The sequence below is a fragment of the Somniosus microcephalus genome, chromosome 4, assembly GCF_052327205.1.
Source record: "Somniosus microcephalus isolate GS21.2 chromosome 4, FLI_Smic_1.0, whole genome shotgun sequence".
NCBI lineage: Eukaryota > Metazoa > Chordata > Chondrichthyes > Squaliformes > Somniosidae > Somniosus > Somniosus microcephalus.
The window spans coordinates 42,815,655-42,828,577 of NC_140990.1; the positions used below are offsets into that span (position 1 = coordinate 42,815,655).

Here is a 12,923-nt window from a genome sequence, read left to right on the forward strand (position 1 = left end):
GTTGTCCCGGAGTTTGTGTCTTAAACTGGCGGGTAGTTGTGGGGAGGCGGATAATGTTGAGTGTTTTAATAATGGGGCCTGGGGCCGCACTCGGGGTGTGAGCAGCATGCGTCCCCCCGGGGTTCATGAACCCGCTCCCTGAGCTCGGGGTGTGAGCGGCCCGCGTCCCCCCGGGGTTCATGAACCCGCTCCCTGAGCTCGGGGTGTGAGCGGCCCGCGTCCTCCCCGGGGTTCATGAACCCGCTCCCTGAGCTCGGGGTGCGAGGGGCCCGCGTCCCCCCGGGGTTCATGAACCCGCTCCCTGAGCTCGGGGTGTGAGCGGCCCGCGTCCCCCCGGGGTTCATGAACCCGCTCCCTGAGTTCTCTCACCTGATGTGTCAGCGGCTGCTGCCAAGGTCCGCGCATGCTCAGCTCACACTGCCCGGGTGATTGACGGGAGCTCCGGACCAATAGGAAGAGTGGGGCGGGGCTGGAGGACCGAGCGGGCGGCGGGACCTCCAGCAATCGGAGTGTGTGAGGGGCGGGGCTTGATCTTTAACTGAACAACAGAAGGTTAGCTGAGCATGCGCGGGCGGTGAGGCTGCAGCAGGTCAGGGGGCGGCGGGTTAATGAACCCCGGGGGGACGCGGGCTTCACACACCCCGAGTGCGGCCCCAGGCCCGATTATAAGAGCAGTGAACATTATCCGCCCCCACCCGCGGGTTCCCGTTTCACTCCGGCCCGAATCTCAACAAAGCGGCAAACTCCGGGACTGACAGGAAGTGAGTCAGGGAGCGTCTGTAAATGGAGGAGAAATGGGGACTGGTCAGGGAGTGTCTGTAAATGGAGAAGAAATGGGGACCGGTCAGGGAGCGTCTGTAAATGGATGAGAAATGGTGACTGGTCAGGGAGCGTCTGTAAATGAAGGAGAAATGGAGACTGGTCAGGGAGCGTCTGTAAATGGAGGAGAAATGGTGACTGGTCAGGGAGCGTCTGTAAATGAAGGAAAAATGGTGACTGGTCAGGGTGCGTCTGTAAATAGAGGACAAATGGTGACTGGTCAGGGAGAGTCTGTAAATGGAGGAGAAATGGAGACTGGTCAGGGAGCGTATGTAAATAAAGGAGAAATTACTCAGTATTTTGTGGCTATTGGTTTGTGTGAACAAATATATCCGTGATTTTAATGAGATGCTTTTCTGTGTCCCAGCTCCTGTAAATACTGGCTGGAATGTTTCTCTCTCCCCGGATGCTGCCTGCCCTGCTGAGTATTTCCAGCATTTTCTGTTGTTATTTCAGATTTCCAGCATCTGCAGTATTTTGCTATTGTATGAGATAAATGATCTTGGCATGGCAGATCATGATGTAGAACTGGAATCAGTTTGGGTGGAGCTAAGAAACAGCAAAGGGTGGAAAACATTGGTGGGAGTTGTGTATAGGCCACCAAACAGTAATGGTAATGTGGGGCACAGTATCAATCAGGAGATTAGAAGTGCATGTAACAAGGGCAATACAGTAATCATGGGGGACTTTAATCTACATGTTGACTGGGCAAATCAAATTACCACTAATGGTGTGGAGGACGAATTCATGGAATGCATGTGAGATGGTTTCCTGGATCAGAATGTGGAGGAAGCAACCATGGAACAGGCTATTCTGGATCTGGTACTGTGTAATGGGAAAGGGCTAATCAATAATCTTGTGGTAAAGGGGCCTTCAGTGACCATAATATGATTGAAGTTTACTTTAAGTTTGAGAGTGATGTAGTCCAATCTGAAACTAAGGCCTTCAATCTAAACGGAGGAAACTACAAGGGTATGAGGGACAAGTTGGCCATGGTAGATTGGGAGACTACACTAAAAGGTATGAAGGTGGACATACAATGGCTAACATTCAAGATAATAATGCATAATTTGCAACAAACATATTAGGGCATAAAAACCCAAAAGGAAAAGTGATCCAACCATGGCTAACAAAAGAAATTAAAGCTAGTATTAAGTCAAAGGAGGAAGCTTATAAAGTTGCCAGAAAAAGCAGTCAGCCTGAGGATTGGGATCTTTTTGGAAATCAGCAAAGGGGGACCAAGAAATTGATAAAGAAAGGGAAAATGGAATATGAGCGCAAACTAGCAAAAAATATAAAAACAGATTGCAAAAGCTTCTATAGGTATGTAAAAAGGAAAAGACTGGCGAAGGTAAATGTAGGTCCTTTACAGTCAGAGACGGGGGAATTTATAATGGGGAATGAGGAAATGGAAGAGAAATTAAGTAAATACTTTGTTTCTGTCTTCACGGAGGAAGACACAAAAAACCTCCCAGAAATACGAGAAAACCAAGGGTGTTTCGAGAATGAGGAACTTAAAGAGATTATTATTAGTAAAAAAACAGTACTAGCAAAATTAATGGGACTAAAAGTCGATAAATCCCAAGGACCGGATGATCTACATCCTGGGGTTTTGAAAGAGGTGGCCGCATTGACGCATTGGTTGTCATCTTCCAAAATTCTATAGATTCTGGAATGGTTCCTGCAGATTGGAGGATGGCAAATGTAACCCCGCTATTTAAGAATGGAGGGAAGAGAGAAAACGGGGAATGTAGACCTGTTGGCCTCACATCAGTAGTTGGGAAAATGCTGGAATCTATTATAAAGGATGCAATAACTGGGCACTTCGAAACTAATAGTAAGATTGGGCAGAGTCAACATGGATTTATGAAAGAGAAATCCTGTTTGACAAATCTATTGGAGTTCTTTGAGGATGTAACTAGTGGAGTAGACAAAGGGGAACCAGTAGATGTGGTGTATCTAGATTTTCAGAAGGCCTTCGATAAGGTCCCACACAAGAGGTTGGTGAACAAAATGAGGGCACATGGAATTGGGGGTAATATACTAGCATGGATTGAGAATTGGTTAACAGACAAAACAAAGCGTAGGGATAAACAGCTCTTTTTCAGGATGGCAATCTGTGACTAGTGGGGTACCGCAAGGATCGGTGCTTGGACCCCAGCTATTCACAATCTATATCAATGATTTGGATGAGGGGACTAAATGTAACATTTCCAAATTTGCTGATGATACAGAGCTAGGTGGCGGTGTCAGTTGTGAAGAGGATGTGAAGAGGCTTCAGGGGGATCTCGACAGGCTCAGTGAGTGGGCAAGAACATGGCAGATGGAATATAATGTGGATAAATGTGAAGTTATCCATTTTGGTAGAAAAAACAGAAAGGCAGAATATTTCCTAAATGGTGAAAGATTGGGGAATGCAGATGCTCAAAGGGACCTGGGTGTCCTTGTACATGAGTCACTGAAAGTGAATGTGTAGCCATTAGGAAGGCAAGTGGTATGCTGGCCTTCATTACAAGAGGATTTGAGTACAGGAATAAAGAAGTCTTACTCCAATTATATAGGGCCTTGGTGAGACCACACCTGGAGTACTGTGTACAATTTTGGTCTCCTTACCTAAGGAAGGATATACTTGCCATAGAGGGAGTGCAACGATGGTTCACGAGATTGATTTCTGGGATGGTGGGACTGTTGTATGAGAAGAGATCGAGTAAACCAGGCCTGTATTCTCTTGAATTCAGAAGAATGAGAGGGGATCTCATTGAAGCATCCAAAATTATTACAGGGCTTGATAGGGTGGATGCTGGGAGAATGTTTCCCTTGGCTGGGGGGTCTAGAACCAGGGGCCACAGCCTCAATATAAAGGGTCGGCCATTCAGGACTGAGATGAGAAGAAATTTCTTCACACAGAGGGTGGTGAATCTTTGGAATCCTCGACCCCAGAGGGCTGTGAAGGCTCAGTCATTGGGTATATTCACAACAGAAGTCGATAGATTTCTGACCAGTAAAAGCATCAAGGGATACGGCGATAGGGCCAGTGAATGGAATTGAGGCAGAAGATCAGCCATGATCTCATTGAATGGTGGAGCAGGCTCGAAGGGCCAAATGGCCACTCCTGCTCCTATTTCTTATGTTCTTATGTTCTTAAAGGGGCTGGACTCTCAGGACGCTCCACACCGCTGACTGCTTGTGTGTCAGTGATCTATCAGATTAATGTACTTCTGCTGTGTGTTTAATAAAGTGGCCGGAGCACTTCACGAAAGGTGGGCCTTTATTACAAGAGGATTTGAGTATAAGAGTAAAGACGTCTTACTGCAATTATATAGGGCCTTGGTGAGACCACACCTGGAGTATTGTGTACAGTTTTGGTCTCCTTGCCATAGAGCGAGTGCAACGAAGGTTCACCAGACTGATTCCCGGGATGGGGGGATTGTCCTATGAGGACAGATTGAGTAGACTAGGCCTATATTCTGTAGTGTTTAGAAGAATGAGGTGTGATCTCATTGAAACATACAACATTTTTACAGGGCTTGACAGGGTAGATGCAGGGAGGATGTTTCCCCTGGCTGGGGAGTCTAGAACCAGGGGTCACAGTCCCAGAATAAGGGGTCGGCCATTTAAGACTGAGATGAAGAGAAATTTCCTCACTCAGAGGGCGGTGAATCTTTGGAATTCTCTACCCCAGAGCTCTGTGGGGGCTCAGTCGTTGAGTATATTCAAGACAGAGATCGATAGATTTTTGAATATTAAGAGAATCAAGGGATATGGGGACAGTGCAGGAAAGTGGAGATGAGGTAGAAGATCAGCCATGATCTTATTGACTGGCAGAGCAGGCTCGAAGGGCCGAATGGCCCACTCCTGCTCCTATTTCTTATGTTCTTATGAACCAGTGAGTGTAGAACTGAACCCAGCCAGAGTCAGCACCTTCAGGGGAGGAGAACCAGTGAGTGTAGAATTGAACCCAGCCAGAGTCAGCACATTCAGGGGAGGAGAGCGAGGGGTACCAGTGAGTGTAGAACTGAACCCAGCCAGAGTCAGCACCTTCAGGGGAGGAGAGGGAGGGGAACCAGTGAGTGTAGAACTGAACCCAGCCAGAGTCAGCACCTTCAGGGGAGGAGAGAGAGGGGAACCAGTGAGTGTAGAACTGAACCCAGCCAGAGTCAGCACCTTCAGGGGAGGAGAGGGAGGGGAACCAGTGAGTGTAGAACTGAACCCAGCCAGTGTCAGCACCTTCAGGGGAGGAGAGAGGGGAACCAGTGAGTGTAGAACTGAACCCAGCCAGAGTCAGCACCTTCAGGGGAGGAGAGGGAGAGGAACCAGTGAGTGCAGAACTGAACCCAGCCAGAGTCAGCACCTTCAGGTGAGGAGAGGGTGAGGAACCAGTGAGTGTAGAACTGAACCCAGCCAGAGTCAGCACCTAGAATTATCTGTTCTGATTTTCTTTCCTTGCTTTGCAGTGATGACTTTTGTGAACTCTTTTTACAGGCTGTAAGACTGCAAACTCAAACCAAACATCAGGTCAAGATCTGACAGAGTCAGTTAATTCATCAGGACCTGAATATCATCGGCCTTTGAATGTGGAAGGAGAAACGTTTGTCAGTTCTGTTTGTGGGAAAAGATTTCAAACATCAGTGTGACTGGAAAAGCACCGAGACACACACACCCGAGTGAGAGTGTTACAGTGCACTGACTGTGGAAAGAGCTTTAACCAGTTACACAACCTGAAAAAACATCACACCGTTCACAGCGGGGAGAAACTGTACACGTGTTCTGTGTGTGGACGAGGCTTCAACTGACCGTCCAACCTGGAGAGATACAAGGACACCCGCACCACGGAGAAACGGTGGAAATGTGGGGACTGCGGGAAGGGAGCTCGAAACTCATCAACGCAGTCACACCGGAGAGAGAGGCCGTTCAGTTGCTCTCACTGCCTGAAGACTTTCAAAGAATCATCAAACCTGCTGAAACACCAGCAAATTCACACTGGGGAGAGGCCGTTCACCTGCTCTGTGTGTGGGAAGGGATTTTCTCAGTCTAACCACCTGCTGACACACCAGCGAGTTCACAGTGACGAGAGACCATTCAGGTGCTCTCACTGTGCAAAGACATTTGCCCATTCATCCAACCTGCTGAAACACCAGCAAGTTCACACTGGGGAGAGGTTGTTCACTTGCTTCGTATGTGGGAAGGGGTTCACTCGTTCATCTAACCTGCTGACACACAAGCAAGCTCACACCAGGGAGAGGTTATTCTCCTGCTCCGTATGTGGGAAAGGATTTGCTCATTCTTCCCACCTGCAGACACACCAGCGAGTTCACACTGGGGAGAAGCCATTCACTTGCTCTGTGTGTGGGATCACTATAATAAGAGATCTTTTAAATGTTCGGAGTGTGAGAAGAGCTTTAAAAGCACAAAGGATCTGCTGACACACCAGCGAATTCACACTGGGGAGAGGCCGTTCACCTGCCCCGAGTGTGCAAAGGGATTCACTCATTTATCCAACCTGCGGACACACCAGTGAGTTCACACTGAGGAGAGGCTGTTCACCTGCTCCGTGTGTGGGAAGGGATTCACTCAGTCGTCCAACCTGCGGACACACCAGCGAGTTCACAAGTGACTGCAGGGGTTGGATTCTGCTGTTATTGCAGCTGTTAATCACATCCAGGACTGAACCATATTCATTCTGACAGTTGGGATTTGTTTCAGCTGATGTTAGTAACCCCTATAACTGGGCTGGAGTTTAATCTGTATCAATGTCAAATAAATGAGCTTTGATTCACACACGCAGTGTGTCGAGTCCTTGATATCTCGACAATAAGACGAGCTGATTGAGGACTTGTTACAAACTGAGTGGAATCCACCTGAGAACTGAGATCCCACAACTTGTTAAAAGATGGATCTACAAGATGTCCAAGTCTGACAGGACAGAAAATTCTATTATATCACAGGGTCCACTTCAACCATCCAAGGCAGTGAGTCCCTGTAATATTGGATTTTAACCTATGGGAAATATTCTGATAATCTGTTATTGTCACGGGGCAAAGCAGCCTTGTTACTTTAACATCAGTTTAATCAAACTCAATGGACAATCTGATCTCCAAAGGGAAACGTCTCCTTAAAGCTGATGGTGTCGGCAGTTCTGCAGCTCAATTCTCAGTGTGAGCGTGTCAGAATGAAAAGCTTTAACAACAGCCGATGTTTCACAAAGGGAGACCTCACCAGACCAAAGGCCATTGGTGGAGTTTAATGGGCTGTTTGTGTAACTGGGCTACAGGAGGCCATTTTTAACTGAAGGAAAACTGGTCACAGCAAACAGAGAGTTTAACAGACTGTCCCTGGTCCACTCGAACCCCCACCTTCTCTCTCTCACTCACTATTTATGGGCACTGCTGCAGTAATTGCTCCTCTGACCTTTCCTCTCTTGTCCCTCCTACACCCCTAATACACGGCCCGACACAATCTCCCTCCCCCGACATCCTCACTGTGCTGGAATCCACACCAGTCTCCCCATCTGCTCCTTGTTCTCTCCCTGGATCCTAAAACTACTGAACTCACTCTTCCCCTCCTGAAGTCTACAGGCTCTAAAACTGAAGCTTGGTGTCCCTCAGTCCCGACTCCTTGATTTACCTCCCCTTCTCTCCTCCTCTTTCCCCCTTGGTTGTGTTCCACACTCTGGGCCTTCCCCGGGGATTCTCAGTATGAACAGGTGGGATGTGTTTGGAGACAGGGTGTCCCGGCTCTCCACCTTTAAAGGGACAAGGAGACGACCAGCTGGGCTGAATGGCCCTGCTTTATGACATCACTGCAGTGCCTAGCAACCAGCCTCCCTGAGCCCTGCTCATTATGGGCTGGGTTTAGCTCAGTGCTGTTACAGGAAGGGAAACAGGAGCAGGATTCGCCCCGTGTGGAGCCTGGGATTAATGGGGAGAGGTACAGGATCAATTTATACCTTACTAGCTGAAGTGCCCGGCGGTGCCGAGGCTTTTTCGAGGGCATGTTGTTGTTGGAAGAGAGAGAGAGAGAGAGAGAGAGAGACTGGGGGGAAGGGGGGACGGGAAGGGGGGGAGGGGGGGGACGGGAAGGGGGGGAGGGGGGGGACGGGAAGGGGGGGAGGGGGGGGACGGGAAGGGGGGGAGGGGGGGGACGGGAAGGGGGGGGGGAAGGGAAGGGAGGGGGGAAGGGAAGGGAGGGGGGAAGGGAAGGGAAGGGAGGGGGGGGAAGGGAGGGGGGGGAAGGGAAGGGAGGGGGGGGGAAGGGAGGGGGGGGGAAGGGAGGGGGGGGGAAGGGAAGGGGGGGGGGGAAGGGAAGGGGGGGGGGGAAGGGAAGGGAGGGGGGGGAAGGGAGGGGGGGGAAGGGAAGGGGGGGGGAAGGGAAGGGGGGAGGGGGGGGAAGGGAAGGGAAGGGGGGAAGGGAAGGGAGGGGGGGGGAAGGGAAGGGAGGGGGGGGAAGGGAAGGGAAGGGAGGGGGGGGAAGGGAAGGGAAGGGAGGGGGGGGAAGGGAAGGGAGGGGGGGGGAAGGGAAGGGAGGGGGGGGGAAGGGAAGGGAGGGGGGGGGAAGGGAAGGGAAGGGAAGGGGGGGGGAAGGGAAGGGAAGGGGGGAGGGGGGGGAAGGGAAGGGAAGGGGGGAGGGGGGGGAAGGGAAGGGAAGGGGGGAAGGGAAGGGAGGGGGGGGAAGGGAAGGGAGGGGGGGGGAAGGGAAGGGAGGGGGGGAAGGGAGGGGGGGGGAAGGGAAGGGAGGGGGGGGGAAGGGAAGGGAGGGGGGGGGAAGGGAAGGGAGGGGGGGGGAAGGGAAGGGAGGGGGGGGGAAGGGAAGGGGGGGGGGGAAGGGAAGGGGGGGGGGGGAAGGGAAGGGGGGGGGGGGAAGGGAAGGGGGGGGGGGAAGGGAAGGGGGGGGGGAAGGGAAGGGGGGGGAGGGAAGGGGGGGGGGGGAAGGGAAGGGGGGGGGGGAAGGGAAGGGGGGGGGGGGGGAAGGGAAGGGGGGGGGGGGAAGGGAAGGGGGGGGGAAGGGAAGGGAGGGGGGGGGGGGAAGGGAAGGGAGGGGGGGGGGGGAAGGAAGGGAGGGGGGGGAAGGGAAGGGAGGGGGGGGAAGGGAAGGGGGGGGGAAGGGAAGGGAAGGGGGGAGGGGGGGGAAGGGAAGGGAAGGGGGGAAGGGGGGGGAAGGGGAGGGGGGAAGGGGGGGGAAGGGGAGGGGGGAAGGGGGGGAGGGGGGGAAGGGAAGGGGGGGAGAGGGGGAAGGGAAGGGGGGGAGAGGGGGAAGGGAAGGGGGGGAGAGGGGGAAGGGAAGGGGGGAGAGGGGGAAGGGAAGGGGGGAGAGGGGGAAGGGAAGGGGGGAGAGGGGGAAGGGAAGGGGGGAGAGGGGGAAGGGAAGGGGGGGAGAGGGGGAAGGGAAGGGGGGAGAGGGGGAAGGGAAGGGGGGAGAGGGGGAAGGGGAGAGGGGGAAGGGAAGGGGGGAGAGGGGGAAGGGAAGGGGGGAGAGGGGGAAGGGAAGGGGGGAGAGGGGGAAGGGAAGGGGGGGAGGGGGAAGGAAGGGGGGGAGGGGGAAGGGAAGGGGGGAGGGGGAAGGGAAGGGGGGGGAGGGGGAAGGGAAGGGGGGGAGAGGGGGAAGGGAAGGGGGGGGAGAGGGGGAAGGGAAGGGGGGGAGAGGGGGAAGGGAAGGGGGGGGAGAGGGGGAAGGGAAGGGGGGGGAGAGGGGGAAGGGAAGGGGGGGAAGGGAAGGGGGGGAGGGGGGGGAAGGGAAGGGGGGGAGGGGGGGAAGGGAAGGAGGGGGGAGGGGGGAAGGGAAGGAGGGGGAAGGGAAGGGGGGAGGGGGGGAAGGGAAGGGGGGGAGGGGGGGAAGGGAAGGGGGGGAGGGGGGGAAGGGAAGGGGGGAGGGGGGGAAGGGAAGGGGGGGAGGGGGGGAAGGGAAGGGGGGGAGGGGGGGAAGGGAAGGGGGGGAGGGGGGGAAGGGAAGGGGGGGAGGGGGGAAGGGAAGGGGGGGAGGGGGGGAAGGGAAGGGGGGAGGGGGGGAGGGAAGGGGGGGGGGGAAGGGAAGGGGGGAGGGGGGGAAGGGAAGGGGGGGGGAGGGAGGGGGAGGGGGGAAGGGAAGGGGGGGAGGAGGAGGGGGGGAGGGGGGAGGAAGGGAAGGGGGGGAGGGGGGGAAGGGAGGGGGGGAGGGGGGGAAGGGAAGGGGGAGGGGGGAAGGGAAGGGGGGGAGGGGGGGAAGGGAAGGGGGGGGGGGGGGGAGGGGGGGAAGGGAGGGGGGGGGGGGGAGGGAAGGGGGGGGGGGGGAGGGAGGGGGGGAGGGGGGGAAGGGAGGGGGGGGGAGGGGGGGAAGGGAGGGGGGGGGAGGGGGGGAAGGGAAGGGGGGGGAGGGGGGGAAGGGAAGGGGGGGGAGGGGGGGAAGGGAGGGGGGGGAGGGGGGGAAGGGAAGGGGGGGGGGGAAGGGAAGGGGGGAGGGGGGGGAGGGGGGAAGGGGGGGGGGGGAGGGGGGGAAGGGAAGGGGGGGGAGGGGGGGAAGGGGGTGGGGGGGAGGGGGGGAGGGGGGGAGGGAAGGGGGGGGGGGGGGAAGGGAGGGGGGGGGGGAGGGGGGGGGAGGGAGGGGGGGGAGGGGGGAAGGGAGGGGGGGGGGGGGAAGGGAAGGGGGGGGAGGGGGGAGGGAAGGGGGGGAGGGGGGGAGGGGGGAGGGGGGAGGGGGGAAGGGAGGGGGGGGAGGGGGGAAGGGAGGGGGGGGGGAGGGGGGGAGGGGGGAAGGGAAGGGGGGGGAGGGGGGAAGGGAGGGGGGAGGGGGGAAGGGAAGGGGGGGTGGGGAGGGAAGGGGGGGGAGGGGGGAAGGGAAGGGGGGGAGGGGGGAAGGAAGGGGGGGAGGGGGGAAGGGAAGGGGGGAGGGGGGAGGGAGGGGGGGAAGGGAAGGGGGGGAGGGGGGAAGGGAAGGGGGGGAGGGGGGGAAGGGAAGGGGGGGGGGGGGAAGGGGGGGGGGGGAAGGGAAGGGGGGGAGGGGGGAAGGGAAGGGGGGGGGAGGGGGGAAGGGAAGGGGGGGGGAGGGGTGGGGGGAGGAAGGGGGGGAGGGGGGAAGGGAAGGGGGGGGGGGGGAGGGAAGGGGGGGGGGGGGGGGGGGGGGGAAGGGAAGGGGGGGAGGGGGGGAGGGGGGGGGAGGGGGGGAAGGGAAGGGGGGGGGGGGAAGGGAAGGGGGGGAGGGGGGGAAGGGATGGGGGGGGGGGGGGGGGTGGGGGGAGGGGAAGGGGGGGGGGGGGAGGGGGAAGGGAGGGGGGGAGGGAGGGGGGGGGAGGGAAGGGGGGGAGGGGGGAAGGGAAGGGGGGGAGGGGGGAAGGGAAGGGGGGGTGGGGGGGGAAGGGAAGGGGGGAGGGGGGGAGGGGGAGGGGGGAAGGGGGGGGAGGGAAGGGGGGAGGGGGGAAGGGAAGGGGGGAGGGAGGGTGGGGGAAGGGAAGGGGGGGAGGGGGGGGGAGGGAAGGGGGGGAGGGGGGGGGAGGGGGAAGGGGAGGGGGGAGGGGGGGATGGGGGAGGGGGGGGAGGGGGAAGGGGGGGGGGAAGGGGGAGGGGGGAGGGGGGAAGGGAGGGGGGGGGGAGGGGGGAGGGAGGGGGAGGGGGAAGGAGGGGGGGAGGGGGGGAGGGAAGGGGGGAAGGGGGGAGGGGGGAAGGGAAGGGGGGGAGGGGGAGGGGAAGGGGAGGGGGGAGGGAAGGGGGGAGGGGGGAAGGGAAGGGGGGAGGGGGAGGGAAGGGGGGGAGGGGAAGGGGGGGGGGAGGGGGGGAGGGGGGGGGAAGGGGAGGGGGGAGGGGGAAGGGGGAGGGGGGAAGGGTGGGGGGGAGGGGGGGAGGGGGAGGGGGGGGTGGGGGGTGGGGGAAGGGGGGGAGGGGAGGGGGGAGGGGGGAGGGGGGGAAGGGGGGGGGGGGAAGGGAAGGGGGGAGGGAAGGGGGGGGGGGGGGAAGGGGGGGGGAGGGGGGGAAGGGAAGGGGGGAGGGGGGAGGGGAAGGGGGTGGGGGGAGGGTGGGGGGAGGGGGTGGGAAGGGGGGTGGGGGGTGGGGGGAAGGGTGGGGGGTGGGGGGAGGGGATGGGGGGGGGGGTTGGGTGGGGGTGGGGGGAGGGTGGGGAGGGGGGGAGGGTTGGGGGGGGGGGAAGGGGGGTGGGGGGATGGGGGGGGAGGGGGGAGGGGGGAAGGGAAGGGGGGGAGGGGGGAAGGGTGGGGGGGGGGGGGGTTGGGGGGGGGGTGGGGGGTGGGAAGGGGGGGTGGGGGGGGAGGGGGGTTGGGGGGGGGGTGGGGGAGGGGTGGGGATGGGGGGTGGGAGGGGGGGAGGGTAGGGGGGAGGGGTGGGGGTTGGGATGGGGGGGGAGGGGGTTGGGGGGGGGGAGGGGGGGTTGGGGGGTTGGGGGGGGGAGGGTTGGGGGGGTGGGGGGGAAGGGTGGGGGTGGGGGGGGAGGGGTGGGGGGGTTGGGGGGGTGGGAAGGGGGGAGGGGGGAAGGGTTGGGGGGTGGGGGGGGGGAGGGGGGTGGGGTGGGGGGAGGGGGGTGGGGGGTTTGGTTGGGGTGGGTTGGGGGGTGGGTTGGGGAGGGGGGTGGGGGAAGGGGGGAGGGGGGATGGGGGGGGGGGGTTGGGGTGGGGGTGGGGGGTGGGTTGGGGGGAGGGTTGGGGGGTGGGGGGAGGGGGTTGGGGGGGGTTGGGGGGTTGGGGGGAGGGGGGGTTTGGGGGGTGGGGAAGGGGGGTTGGGGGTGGGATGGGGGGGAAGGGGGAGGGGGGTGGGGGGTGGGGGGGGTTGGGGGGAGGGGTTGGGGGGAGGGGGGTGGGGAAGGGGGGTGGGGGGATGGGGGGAGGGGTGGGGGGGTGGGGGGGGATGGGGGGGTGGGTTGGGGGGTGGGGGTTGGGAGGGGGGTGGGGGGTTGGGTGGGGGGTGGGGGGGAAGGGTTGGGGGTGGGGGGGGGGTTGGGGGGGGAAGGGGGGGGTTGGGGGGTGGGGGGTTGGGGGGAGGGGGGGTGGGGGTGGGGATGGGGGGGAGGGGGGGTTGGGGGTGGGGGTGGGTTGGAGGGGGGGGGGGAAGGGGAAGGGGGGAAGGGAAGGGGGGAGGGGGAAGGGAAGGGAAGGGGAGAGGGGGGAAGTGAAGGGGGAGGAGGGAAGGGGG

General features: G+C 60.0%; 1 protein-coding gene and 1 pseudogene across 1 annotated transcript; one reads left to right on the forward strand and one right to left on the reverse strand.

Moving 5' to 3' along the window:
- The window catches only part of LOC147118734 (uncharacterized), an 87,499-nt pseudogene that overhangs the window by 37,320 nt on the left and 37,256 nt on the right, over window positions 1–12,923 (reverse strand).
- LOC147118735 (uncharacterized) lies at window positions 5,613–6,684 on the forward strand (the record flags this gene model as incomplete). Its single annotated transcript, XM_085987034.1, has 1 exon — window positions 5,613–6,684. A coding segment is annotated over one exon (630 nt), but the record flags the coding sequence as incomplete, so codon positions are not given.